The 14,632-nt window shown below is 41.6% G+C and overlaps 1 protein-coding gene across 2 annotated transcripts; it reads left to right on the top strand.

Annotated features, from left to right (window-relative positions):
- Positions 1–338: 338 nt before the first annotated feature.
- Positions 339–14,410, top strand: LOC307142464 (butyrophilin subfamily 1 member A1-like). 2 transcript variants are annotated; one of them, XM_079843371.1, is made up of 8 exons: positions 339–506; positions 580–655; positions 4,841–5,203; positions 11,463–11,600; positions 11,688–11,708; positions 11,945–11,983; positions 12,575–12,616; positions 12,725–14,406. In XM_079843371.1, the coding sequence occupies exons 2-8, from the start codon at positions 601–603 to the stop codon at positions 13,312–13,314; spliced, it is 1,248 nt and encodes a 415-aa protein (XP_079699497.1). In that variant the 5' UTR covers positions 339–506; positions 580–600; the 3' UTR covers positions 13,315–14,406. The 2 variants fall into 2 exon arrangements, with proteins under 2 accessions (XP_079699497.1, XP_079699498.1); XM_079843372.1 differs by having other exon boundaries at positions 353–506; positions 599–655; positions 12,725–14,410.
- The last annotated feature ends 222 nt before the right edge of the window (positions 14,411–14,632 follow it).

Consider the following 14,632-nt stretch of genomic DNA (forward strand, 5'->3'; position numbering starts at 1 on the left):
CTGCACTCTTCAATGCTCGCGTTTGAGGCAATCTTAACAGCATGACGCCCGTGTGAGAAAATCCAAATTCCCAATGTTTTTAGCCGCCATGCTGCCAGTAGTAACTGGCAGACAGGGAGCTCAAAAAAACACCTTCTCGGAAACCACTGACAATATAATGCAAAAGAGAGAGAGAAAAAAAAGATAGAAAATAAGAACTTTCTTTTGGCACAAAGCCACAAAAAAGTCCACACTCACCGCACTCTGTTCACACACTCACTCACTCAACAGACGCTCACGCATGCGCACGAGAGAGAGAGAGAGAGAGAGAGAGAGAGAGAGAGAGAGAGAGAGAGAGAGAGAGAGAGAGAGAGAGAGAGAGAGAGAGAGACACACCGGATCCTGACGTCTGTTTTATTGACCATGATATTTTCAGGTAAGCAGGAGGGGACAGCAGATTCTGATGTTCGTCTATTGTTGTGTTGATCTAAACCGACTGTGATTTAACAGACGAGTCTTTGTCTCCGGTGAGTTTCCTCATTTAATGATTTATCATAGCCTATCTCTAAATATTCATGTGTTTCTGGAGAAATCCCTCAGTCTGTGTGTGTTTCCTCAGGAATGATGTGGATCATTATCATCGCTTTACTGCTCAATCTCCTCATAGAGACTTCTGGTAAGACACGTTTGGGTTTAGTTATTATATTATAATATTCCACACATACCGTTATAGATCAACACATGTTCATATTTATCGAGTAATTCGTGAACATCTATTGGATGGCAGTGGGTTACACATATGGAAGGCTGGACTGGTAATCGGGCATACCAGGCATTTTCCCGGTGGGCCGACACACTTTGGGGCCTATACAAGGCTATTTATTTATTTTTGCCACGGACTGGCCCATCATGCAGGGACAGGGGCCATTGGTTTGTCTTCTGAACCGACAGGTCACAGCGAGAGAGACTGTTTTTTTTTATTTAAGCGCATGGGAAATAGTGATGTGTCGTTCATGAATGATTCTTTCATTTTGAACGAATCTTTAATATGACTCGAGAACAACGAGTTGTCTCTGGGGGGTGGGGGGGGGGTTGAGGGACAAAGTATAATTGCTGCTGAGGCTTACCAGTGGAGGAGAAGGGAGTCGTAAAGGCAGGGGGAAATCCCAAGATAAGTCATCCACGTGATCACACAAACAAGAGAAACACGACAGTGAACACAGCAAAGAAAAACAATGGGATAGACAACACAGCACAAAGGAAGGGGAAACCACGACCTGGACACCGACACCACCACCTTAGGCTCTCAGCAACTGAAACAGAGAAACAATACACGATCACAGGGGATTCCTTCACAGAAAGAAAAATCTATATAATATTTATATGAAATGAACAAAATAATCTCGATCACAAGATAGACAAACTGCCAGAACCAGTAATGGTTCCAAAACGGGCAGTACACAAGAAAAAAAAGAAACAAACAAACACTTCTCGATGAACCAAAAAAAACAAATATGTATAATTGACACACAATAAGACCTTGGCCAAGGGAAACAATTATAATAATAAGACAATCAAACAACTATAAATACCTCTTGAACTAAATTAGTTTATCTAAGGAGATAAACTAAAGTCGATGAGGAAAACAAAAACAAAAAAAACAAAAATGCAACTCTTAGCTTAATTGAAAGCACATAACGAAAAATAAATTAAACACTTAATCAGCCAAATTAGAATTATAAAATGTCAACCCCCTCAGTTAAATTACATTCAAACCAATTTAAATGCTAGCCCACATAACACAGCTCTCAGCTGACAGTATGGCCGGGGTGGCCCAGTAGCCATAAAGGCTAATACATAAATAACTGCTAATACAAAGTTCGAAAGATGCAGGTTAGGCAACCAGCTGTGCAGGACGGGCGTGCAGCAATTGAATAAAGCTGCTCATATAAAGTTCAAAACATTTAACTTTACATCAGGAAACAGCAATCCAGGCAAAACAGCAGCTAGTGAATAAATGCTCTGCGGTTGAAGTCAATCTCCAGTTGAACCAGCCCGGTTCCTGTTATTTATAGAAGAAAATAGTTAACCCCATATAAAATAAATAAATCCCATACCATGTAGCCTATATACCGATCAAGCAGCATTCTGTATCACCCCGGGAGGAGGCAGCTCAAAGCGTAAAAACAGTATGGGTAGCTTTCGGTAACATCCACTTTTGACTGCGTTGAATGACGGGGTGGAGGACTGAGATAAGTTCATAAAAGACTCATGGGCTGGGATGGGCTGGGTTTGCCAAGGCCGAATTTTAGCCCCCAGCGTGCACCTTGATATAAATTTGATGTCTAATATTAGACAATTCTGGATCAAGATGCTGTATAACACCATTTAAAATGTATTCCAGTGCTAATTGAGAGGAAATAGGAAATAAATGAGATTGGTTTAATGTATAGTTAAATATGTTTAATGTTCATGTAACGAGGTATGTAGGTTCAGGGAAGAAGGAGGCGGGAACCGGCGAACAATAAACAACAAACTTTAATCAAATGAACAAACAAAGTGAAAGAAAAAGTGGCAGCCACTCACGGACGACTGCCGCGCACATACATAAACAAAACATAAATAAAATACAAATTAAAGTCCAGGCCTGGACCTCTCTCGTCCTTCACTGTTGTCCCTCCTCCGTGAGACACGAGGCCAATGCCTCACGCAACTGGCGCTCATCATCATAATGATGATGGCCTCGTCCCGTTCTCACGGTCCCTCAGCCTCGCTGCTCGCCACAGTTCAATTTACATCAAATCATATTGACATCCGTGTTTAATTAAATTTATTTCGTAATATGAATTAAAGGTAGGGTAGGTAAGTCTGATCTAAAACACTTTTGTCCAAATTTGTTTAAACTGTCTTTATATGTCAATACATAATTAAAATTTAAGTACTCTGAAAAAGAGAGTATAAAAGTCGAGTGACTCTAGACTTTTTAATCTGCAATAAACACTGCTCATTATTTTCGTTCGGGCCGAATCAAGTGATTGGCTTGGGCGGCTGTCACTCTCTCTCGTTACCATGGCTACCGCCGCTTTTGCTCCAGGATCTGCCCACATGCCCCAGTGTTGCCAAGGGCTACTTCAGCACTGTTGCCGCGGCTGTTTTTCATGTCCGCGGGTCGAAGCGACCACAATTATGGGATATTTTGCAGCCCTTCCCTTCAGGCAGCCCTTCCAAAAAGACACATATTTTACCCCCCAAATGCGATTTTTACCGGAGAAACACGATTGGGCTTGTTTTGGGCTAGTTTTGAGTAGCAATTGTGCGGATTTTGTTGTGAAAACCTGGCAACCCTGGCGCACCCGTTTGAGTTCAAGAGGCTGTATTTCTGCTGGACAGGTCATCTTTCATTTTGATTATACATTTCTTTGGTTTATGTTTTCATGAAGCATGTCTCACTAGCACACGTAGCTGCCTAATATAGCTAACATAACATTACTTAGCATAAAGTTACAATGTTATACACTTAGCGAGCCATTAGTAGAGATGATAAATACTCAAAATGCTTAGCTCAAGTTGATCGCTGTCGTGTTGAATTTCGCAAAATGTAACTTTAGATAACAAAATGCATGTGTAAAAGCTAGTACACCGCATCCAGGAACTTTTTTTAGAACTAAGTTAGCTTTAGCTACTACCCTCTGTCTAAACTCTTTTACCATGTTCACCGGGAATTTACCTGCACGTTTATTTCCGCCCTTGGTTTGTTTTTATATATTCTACCAGTGTTTACATCTTGTATCTGTGTGTGTCGTAGACACTGTGTTGTGTGTGTATTTTAAACTTTACCAGTATCGTTATTCTAGCTTGATAGTGAGTACTAAAAGACATCTTATTTGTTTATATTCATAATGATAAAGTTAGATTTTTTATTACATGTGATTCTGACATGATGTCACTACATGCACTTCTTCTCCGCTCGTCTCAGGTCAATAATGCGTCTTTCAGCTGATTGCGGTCGGCGTAGCGCGTTCATGTGTTTTGGGGGCGTGGCTTTGGAAAGAGCCCAGAAGGGAGAAGGTGGAGTGAAGGGAAATAATGAGCTGTCTTTAAAACAGTCGTGAGAGGTCTACAGGCACTCAATTTTCATACTTTCTTTTTCAGAGTACTTACATTTTAATTATGTATTGATATATAAAGAAAGTTTAAACAAATTTGGAAAAAAAGTTTTTTAACCAAATCCTACCTACCCTACCTTTAAATAAATGAAAACATTGATTTTTCGCCCGTTAAAATTATGATTCACAGTTGTTAGTGACTAAACTTCTGTAACAATAAATGTCATTTTACAAGTAATGGTCTGTTCTGTTTTGTCATTATATAATTTAAATACCATAATTAATTACAGCAAATTGCTTTTATTTTGTTATAGCATACAATTTCTGTTTTTTAAAAGGCCATTTTCTGTATTTTTAAAGAATAATGTATAATTCTATATAAAATGTTATGCATTGCTTATTTTTAATAATATTTCAACCTTGTCTTCTAATAGATAGCTCATTTTGATCATTATTTGCATTGATTTGCATTGATCTCCACTAATGTGAAACTGTACCAAATCGCTAATATAACAAAATATTGCTTCTAGTTTAACACCTCAGCCAGTTATATGAGCGAAGACGTTGTTTAAAATCAGAGGAAGATCAAATGAAGAATTACAGTTGCTCATTAAGAAACTAACCAACAATAATGTAATATTTCATACGACCAATGATGCAATGATGAAATAATGACAGAATTTTCATATTTGGGTGACCCAACCATTTAAAGACTACCACATATTTCATTGTGTATGTCTTTCTGTGTCTCTCAGTGTCGTTCAGTGTTGTGGTTCCTGGTGATCAGATAGTGGCTCATGTCGGGTCCACAGTCACTCTGCCCTGCTGGATCTCTCCTCCAGAGAACGCTGAAGCTCTGGAGATCCGCTGGTACCGTCATGACCAGTTCAGCAACCCTGTGCTCTTCTATCATCATGGGAAGATCCAGGACATCCAGGAGGAATCATACAGGAACCGAAGCTCACTGACTCTGCGCTCAGATCAGTCTGGAGGACTGAAGGATGGAGACGTCTCTCTACAGCTGGAGAAGCTCACAGTTCAGGATGAAGGTTCATTTTACTGTTATGTCAGTGGAGATAGTACATATGACAGCAGTAAAGTGGTTCTCAAAGTCACTGGTGAGTCAAAATTCATTATGTTTTTGTGGATCTACACCTCATTAAAGGATACGCTGTGTCATTTAACGCTGTGGGAATGCTCTGCGTGAATGCGCCATAAAGCACATGTGAAATCAGTCCAATGGTGTGACGGGACATCCTTGCAATGCAAGGAAGATCAAAGAACAACTTAGGCCGGCTACACACTGCAAGCGTGGCGTGTGCGTGGTGTTTCTGTTGCGTCTAACCTCGGGTGTCCTAGCGATCTCAGGAAGGAGTTGAAGATTGTCCATAAAACTGTTGGAAATTGGCAAACCAATATCAACAACGCACAATCTAACATGGGAGCCGAAATAAAAACGGACACGCCACGGAGCTGAGATGCTCACGCCATGCTTGGCAGTGTGTAGCCGGCCTTACTGTAGATTGTGTGTTCATCCCTTCCCATGCTACATTACGGGTGGGGATACACATGATCTTTGTGTTGTTTGTTTGGGGGCGGAGCACGCACAATCAGCTCTCGGGGGGGCTGTGTATATTGTACATCTCCTCCACTCTCGCCTGGTGCTCTTTGGTCTATGCGTTCCTCATGGTTCGGGTCCCTCTGCTGCAGAACCACAGTGGCAATCTAGGTCTCGGAGAACACAAATGGATCGAACAGAGGGGTTAGAGATGGGCCTGGCCTTCTCTCTGCACTTACCTGCTAGATCCAGTACCTTCTCTCAGGGTTCGGAAGCATGCGCTGCGGTTTCTTCTGCCCTAAGTGAGGCACCGGTGCTACAATTATCTAGTTCGGAGGAGTAAGATGCTGTAAGCATCGATGCAGGAGATGTTGAGGACTTGCCACCTCATTCTCCAGTACTTGAGGCACTGGTGGAGGTTCTGACTCGCGCTGTTGCCAGGTTAAACATTAACTGGCCAGCTGAGAAGCAGGACATTCATCCAAAGAGTAAACTGGATGAACGCTTCCTGCCCTCGCAAGCACAGCCTCATATGGGCCTGCCATGTTTTCTCAATCTCCACACCAAGGAAGAAACCAGTCTCTTATTGCATGTATAGTTGGCCACAAAGAGCATGGTTATGGGGCGATGCCTATGCCTAAAGCTATCTCTTCCCCTTAGACTGCATCATCCCTAACACTGCCCCAACACTGCCCACCAAGCCGGTCAGAACAACTTTGGCTTTGGTTGGTAAAGCATATGCAGCGTCTGCTCAGGCTGCAGAATGTTTACACACCATTTCATTACTGCAAGCCTAGCAGGATGATTTTCTAGGAAACCTTGATGAGGACGGGGGTATTGGCCCTTATGCAGACACAGAGTTGCGTCAGGCCACAGATCCATTGGCTGTGCTATGGCAGCCCTGGTGGCCATGGAGAGGGAAGAGAGAAGGGGGATTAGAGAGGCACTCTCAACCGCAGCCTTCGAGAGATAAGACAGATTTGAGGACCATCATTATCGCCAAGAATGCTGTGAGAAAGAGGTCCTGACACCAGTGGGGCCAGACCTCTGAGGAAGTGCCCTCCGCGGGGGAAGTGGTCAAAACCTCATCATGCGATGCCCGTTTCACCTCGGTGACCTCAGGGGGCCATTCAGCCAACCTCGCCACCTTGTGTGCTTCGGGGGGCAGCGGTCTCCAGCGAGCCCATATCTCAGTGTCCGCCCGGAAAGCGGCGCTGGAATGCTGTGATTATTGAAAAAGAGCTAAAACCTTTGTTGGGGAAGGGGGCTTTAGAAGCAGCTTAGAACCTGCAGCCCAAGACTGGTTTCCCACTGAAGCTAAGCAGGGCTGAGCCTGGTCAGTACCTGGATGGGAGACCAACTGGGAAAACTAGGCTTCTGCTGGTAGAGGTGTTAGTGAGGCCAGCAGGGGGCGCTCACCCTGTGGTCTGTGTGGGTCCTAGCACCCCAGTGTAGTGATTGGGACACTATACTGTAACAAGCACTGTCCTTCAGATGAGATGTTAAACCGAGGTCCTGACTCTCTGTGGTCATTCAAAATCCCAGGATGTCCTTCGATAAAGAGTAGGGGTGTAACCCCGGCATCCTGGCCAAATTTGCACATTGGCCCTCTCTTAATCATCCCCATATACAGATTGGCTTCATCACTCTGTCTCCTCTCCACCAATCAGCTGGTGTGTGGTGGGCGTTCTGGCGCAATATGGCTGCCGTCGCATCATCCAGGTGGTGCTGCACATTGGTGGTGGATGAGGAGATTCCCCCTTCTATATGTAAAGCGCTTTGAGTGCCTAGAAAAGCGCTATATAAATGTAATAAATTATCATTATTATTAGAATAATAATAATAATCTTTATTTTATATAGCGCCTTTAAAAAGAGAATCTCAAAGCACTTTACAAGCATAGACAGATTAAAAGCACAAGATACATATAACACACAAAAAAACAAAAACAAAACAAAAATGTCAAGAATAAAAATCATATAAAAGCCATTCTGAAAAAATGTGTCTTAAGAGCAGATTTAAAAACAGGAAGAGAATCCGCCTGTCTGATCATCATCGGAAGAGAATTCCAGAGTTTAGGTGCACAAGTGGAGAAGGCCCGGTCACCCATAGAGCGTAGACGGGTAGAAGGAACAACTAAAAGGCCCGCATCAGAGGAGCGGAGATTACGTCTAGGCGTGTAAACAGTTAAAAGTTCGGATAAGTATTGAAGGGCCTTGTAAGTCAGCATAAGAATTTTAAAATCAATCCGAAACCTGACAGGGAGCCAGTGCAGTGACTCTAAAACTGGAGTGATGTGTTCGCTAGTCCTGGTGCGTGTGAGAATTCTAGCGGCCGAATTTTGCACTGACTGTAATTTATTTAAGGTAGTTTTAGAGACCCCAGCCAGAAGTGCATTGCAATAATCAATGCGAGAAAATACGAAAGTATTAATCAATTTTTCCGCAACAGAAACAGATAGCATGAGGCGTAGTTTTGCAATGTTTCTGAGGTGAAAAAAATAATTTTTGACTGTATTTTGGACATGAGGGTCAAATGATACATTTTTGTCAAATATCACCCCCAAGTTTTTTTATTTAGTTTGAAACTCCAGAGCAGAGCCGTCAATTTTTAGAGCAAAATGACTGGATTTATTGATTTGCTGGGGTGAACCGATAAGCATTACCTCGGTTTTATCACCATTTAGACACAGAAAGTTTTGTGACATCCAGATTTTTACCTCAGATATGCAGTTTTCCAGAAAGCTTATGGCTGAATTATCATCCGGTTTAGTGTGGATGTAAATCTGGGTGTCATCTGCATAAAAATGGAACTTAAGACCGAGGGATCGTAAAAGCTGGCCAAGAGGATAGATGTATATGCTAAAAAGAAGGGGGCTCAAAATTGAACCCTGTGGTACGCCAAATTGAACTGAACCAACTTTAGACTGACGTCCATCAAGGGAGATAAACTGGCACCGATCTGAGAGATAAGACTTGAACCAGTTTAATACAGTGTCCGTTACCCCAAAGATGGTTTTCAGGCGAGTGAGTAACAGAGAGTGATCCACAGTGTCGAACGCTGCACTAAGATCGAGAAGGATCAATATTGAAAGACAGCCAGAGTCCGCAGCAATCAGTAAGTCATTAGTAACCTTAACTAACGCCGTTTCCGTGCTGTGGAGTTTGCGGAAACCAGATTGTAAGGGTTCAAAGAGATTGTTAGCAGTGAGATGGATGTGCAATTGGGACACAACTACACGCTCAAGAATTTTAGCGAGAAATGGAAGATTAGAAATGGGACGAAAATTGTTGAGGTTGTCAAAATCCGCACTCGTTTTTTTTTGTTCCGGGGTTACAGCAGCAATTTTAAATGCTTCTGGCACAGCACCCGTACTCAGGGAATCGTTTATTATACACAAAACAACGGAACCCACAGAGGCAAAGCATGATTTAAACAACTGAGTTGGAATAGGGTCCACTATGGAGGTGACTGCTTTCATTCGTGAAACCTCCTTAGTGAGAGATTCCAGATCCAGAGAGGAAAATGTAGAAAAAGGTGTGCCGGAAAAGTGAGGGATAGTAAAAGAAGAAACAGGTGAGACTGCAGTGATGCTTTTGCAAGCATTGTCAATCTTAGAACTAAAATGGTCGAGAAATCTGTTACAAAGGTGATCTGAAACAAACATATTAGAAGTATTGTTGACTTTGAGCAGTTTATTAATAATATGGAACAATTGACGGGGGTTTTGTTGGTTATTGACAATGATCTGAGAAAAGTACTGGGACCTAGCGGATACTATCTCAGTTTTATAAATAAGTAAATGGTCCTTCCAAGTTTGATGGTGCACATTAAGACCAGAAATACGCCACCTACGCTCCATCTTACGACAAGCTGCCTTCATAGAGCGCAGCTCGTTAGTATACCAGGGAGCGGAGCGGACAAAGTCCACTGTGCAAGATTTTATTGGTGCAAATGTGTCTAAGCCAGAGGAAAGGACTGTATTTAACAGAGAAATTTTATCCTCCAAAGGAGCTGCTGGTGAAAAACTATTCAGTGAGGAATTTATAAAAGCAGAAAAATCGGGGAGATTGATAGATTTCCATTTGCGAAAATTAACCGTTCGAGACAAAGGTTTACTATGATGTGTCAAGTCCATATTAAAAAAAATTGCCATATGATCAGACAGCCCAAAGTCAGTTGCGCATAACTGAGACAAAAAAGAACCATTGGTAATGACCAGATCTAAGGTTATGTCCCTTGACATGAGTCGGACAGTCCACCAGCTGATTCAAATCAGAACAGTCCAATAGGGACAAAAAGTCCTTCGTCGTTGCAGCGTCTTTATTGTCTATATGGATATTGAAATCCCCCAGAATGAGCATTCTTTCAAACTTAAAGCATAGCATCGACAGCCGGGTCATAGATATATACATAGATACCTCATTAGTGCCTGCGTGGATCTTGGCGTGGATCGGTCGAATGAGGAATCTACGTATACATATCTATGACCCGGCCGCTATTTTGACCTCACCTACGGGAAGTGATGGCAGTCTGGAGAGCTAAAGAGTTCGTCTGATATGAGGTGATATATTTGCATAAATACCGTTCGGTTTCTCTCAGAAACCGATGGTTTCGTGTCTTAAGACATCAATGTGTCGTCACGAGTTTAATTTGAAGTTGTCTGTCCATGTTTTTTTTACTCTAATAGAATTCGTCTCCATTGACAAGCATTATATGAGTGACACACAGCAACGGTTGGAGTTAAAAATCTTAATTTGTGTTCTACTGAAGAAACGAAGACACCTACATCTTGGTTGCCTTAGGGGTAAGCAGAAAAACATCAAATTTTCGTTTTTGGGTGAACTATCCCTTTAAGAACCACTTTTCCTGGCTCGGAGCTGGGGCTTTGGGTGTGGAAACACAAAGAACCGATTTGAAACTAGGCTCTGGCTCCGATCTAGCTCTAGCACTGCCTTGGTGGAAAAGGGGTATTAGGTACCTTGCCCTACATAATCATTTAGTCACTATGGGGGTATATCAGAGCTCGAGTTGAAGCCGCTTCATCGAGCCCCTCATCAGTAGACAGCAAGCCAAATGAGCTTAACCTAAATATTTTAAGATAATATGGCCAAACAAATTAGTAAATTATTATTATTATTATTGTTATAAAGATTGAATGCCAAGAAGAGTGTGCTTTCTCCAGCTCAGAGGATCACTTTTCTAGGCATGGTATGGGATGTGGATTACGATGCAAGCGCCATGTGCTCGTTCATTCAGACAACACATTGGTGGTTGCCCACATAAATCACCCGGGGGTTTGTGCTCGCGTGCACTCTGCAAACTGGCACACGTGTTCCCTTTCATTCAGGGCAGCATACATCCCTGGGTGCCAAAACCAGGGGCTGAGGTCTGGCTAATGGAGGCTCCACTCTTCTACCTTCTCCTATGGCAGTCCAAGCCCATTCGACTAGGAGTGTGGCTGCCTCTAAGGCTCTTTTGTCAGGAGTATCACTTCAAGATGTTTGTGATGTGGCAGGCTGGTCCTCGCCGTACACATTCGTGAGGTTTTACAACATGGACTTGAGCTCTACACCAGGGGCTCAGGTGCTCTCATTGTTGTGCTTTTCCAATGATTTCACACCAGACAGACCTCTGACGTCCCGTCACATCATTGGACTGATTTCACACGTGCTTTATGACACAATCACGCAGAGCGTTCCCACAGTGTCAAACGACGCAGAGTCTCGTTCCCTTTTTAGGGAACCAAGGTTACCAAAGTAACCGAGGCAATTGTGCTCCAGAGCTGAGTTTAAATTCATAAGGACTTTCATCCTCAGATCCACCAGACTCATCAGGTCCATCAGACTCATCAGGTCCATCAGATCCATGGAAGGCTCTTTTCTTCGCCCTTCTCATTTGTGCTCTTCTGGGTTTGGTTGGGCAGATCCTGTACAAATACAGACACAAACTAACAGGTACAATCTGGAAGAAAGATTTCAAAAGAGTTCAGGAGGTTTTTTTGAGTTTTATTAATCTCATGTGTTGATCTGTTTTGCTTGCAGGAAAGAAACCTGCAGATCAAAGTAAGGAACATGAACTGACATCATTATCATCTAAACACAGTCATGAATCAGACAAACTCTTTCAGGCACAGAGTTACTGGCAGAAAATGCCTGTTCTTTCCTGATACAGCTAGTAGTCTATGTTTTTAAGCCATACAATGCTGGAGATGGTTAAATGTGTAATGTGGTGTGAAAAGGAGAATTTGTGAAAGCAGACTGATAAATAATCCCTCCAATGAAATGTTCTCTCATTTTAGCTTGCGAGGAAGGACTGATGGAGAAACTGATAACAGAAGGTATTTGAAGAAGTTGTTTGTTCTTAGTTATACTTTTATAAGAACTGCTGAAGTGACCCACTAATCATTAAAGAAACATCTACACGTTTGTTGTAGCAGAAGAAAACATAATCATGGTTTAGTGGAATGAAGAATGAAATAATAATGAAACAGTCTATCCACACACAATATCAGCAGTCTGAGAGCCAGTATTGTCTCCGGGTTTTCCTGCTACAGTTTGTTTCATTGGGATTTGTTTATTTTCGAGTGTAGATTAAAATTGAGATGCTTTTCCTTTTTTCCTCTCAGACTTTTAGACCCCACTGTTTATTTTACAAACTTTTAGACATGCAATATATGGTGTGTCTTATAAACATCACCCAGATAAATATGTGAATAAAATCAAATGTACAATTTCAATATAGAAAATTATAATAATGTAAAGTACAATCAGTTGCTTTGACATTCCCACTTTCATGTAATAGTACTCCTGTTTTCCATATTTGTTAAACTCACTTTATATATTCATAACTGTAGATATTAATAATTACAGCTGTAGTTTTCTTCCTGTTCGACTAATGTGAATTAATTAAATTAATGTTTCAATTTTAGTTGTGGTAGACGCAAATATAGAAGAACTGAGGAAACATGCAGGTATGACATCATCTTATTTATAAATGTGTATATATATATATATATTATAAAATATATGTAAATATTTTACACAAAGATGAATAATTCCTGCATTATTTTCCCTCACAGTTCAGATCACTATTGACCGTGAGCATTTACATCCAGGTCTGAGGGTTACTGGTGACTGTAAACTAGTGAGAGACTCTCCAGAATATACTCACACTGGACAGGGATTTCCATATGAATTATGTGCATCTGGAGCTCAAACATTCACATCTGGACGTCACTATTGGGAGGTAGAGCTGGCAGTTTCTTCTAACCCTCCTAAAGACTTCTGGTTAATTGGTGTGGCGAAAGTGGGAAACTTGAGTTCAAAACACAGACCTGCTTTAACTGCATCAAGCGGTTACTGGTTCTTGTGTTCAGACGGTCCTAAAGGCTTTAACATCAACACTGATCCACCAGTTACTCTCCCACTGACGCCGAGACCTGAACGTCTGGGAGTTCTGTTAGATTATGATGACGGTCAGCTGTCATTTTACAATGTCAAAGAGAGGAAACATCTGCTGACCATGAGCTCCACATTCACTGGATCAGTCGCTCCGCTCTTTAATCCAGGAGTAGGTGATCGGAGTCCGATTAAGATTCTGGATTGTGCAGAACCTGTAGAATCTCCTGTAGAGTCCAGTCTACCTTTACTGAGAGACAGCTCAGACTGACCAATCCAGAGTTTAGACAGAAGCACAGATACAGACACAGATGCCTTTCCTGCTCAAGCCAAAGCCTCCAGACTCTTCCTCATTCATCTAGTGTCTGAGAACTGAGAGGATGAAGTCAGCTGATTTACTGTCCTCACATATTAGAGAGTTCTTCATCCTCTGTTACTAACACTACCTTAAGTTCCCATTTAGACGTGATATAATGTGTGCTGTCCTTCTTCATATCCTCTACAGCGCTCTAGTTAGATCTTGTTATAGTCTGTACATTAATCCTTCTAATAGTAATGTTTTCAGGGCCTGGAGTCTGATCTCGAGGGTGTAAAGTTCTTCTTCTGTGTTAATGAAGAAAACCCCTAAACCGTTTGAACCTCTCTCCATGCCAAACACGTGACCGCTGACCGCCATACTTGCTTATCCTCCATTCTTCATTAAATGGAAGAGCTAGTGTCGTAATAAGAGTATTCATGACCAGAGCTTCCATTTTCCCAACGTTAATTTATAATCAGCCAAATATTGTAACATTCGAAATTCGAAAACAAAACTTAGTCCGGTTTTCTTGTTTATAATTGACTGGATGTTCCCTTACCTGTAGCCGGCGCTCTCTTCACTTCCTGTGGCATTCAGTAGCTGTGAATAAGAGACACAATCATGATTAAAGCTGCACCCGTGCCACCGCCACCCTCAGGAAAACTGAGCACAGTGGGCAATATGCTTTAAGTTTATAAAATAGGAGGATTTGTATTTGCCACACTTCCTGCTACCAGCAGGTGGCGCTATAACTATAACTACATTTGGCCATGTACAGTCTAATAAAAGACTCTGAAGCAACACACACCTATGCTACATTTATCTATATATTGTAATCATTGTGTTCACAACCTGTAATAATGACTTCATCGAGCTCATTGTTTCTGCTTATATGAATAATGTTATCTGACTGTATTATCTGAGAACTGTTCATTTCTGGACATTCTGACATCACACTGATGACAAATGACTCTAAACTGTAATGTAGAAAAGTGTTTTTCTGTAAAGCTACTTTGAAAGCATATGTATTGCGTATTGTTATACAAATAAACGTGAAGTTAACTGAATCTAATAGGAATGATGGTCTTATTTTTTCTTCAGTGAATCCAACAGAAAATAAACACACCCTTTGAAACCTGTGAATTTAAAGGAACTGTATGTAAGAAATGTATTTCAATTAATCATAAAATGGCCCTGATATGTCACTAGACATTAAGAAATCATGTTAATTTCAAATACTTATATCACTGACAACGGTTGTCCGGCCAAGATATTGTCATTTTAAAAGTGA

Source organism: Gobio gobio (genome assembly GCF_949357685.1).
Source record: "Gobio gobio genome assembly, chromosome: 2".
Taxonomy (NCBI): Eukaryota; Metazoa; Chordata; class Actinopteri; order Cypriniformes; family Gobionidae; genus Gobio; species Gobio gobio.

What these genes read in the sequence shown, in the direction of transcription:
- LOC307142464 (XM_079843371.1), top strand. Translation starts at nt 601, where the DNA reads ATGATGTGGATCATTATCATCGCTTTACTGCTCAATCTCCTCATAGAG. An exon ending in ATACAGACACAAACTAACAG is followed by an intron (nt 11,601 to 11,687) that starts GTACAATCTGGA and finishes TTTTGCTTGCAG; the next exon opens with GAAAGAAACCTGCAGATCAA. An exon ending in AAAGAAACCTGCAGATCAAA is followed by an intron (nt 11,709 to 11,944) that starts GTAAGGAACATG and finishes CTCTCATTTTAG; the next exon opens with CTTGCGAGGAAGGACTGATG.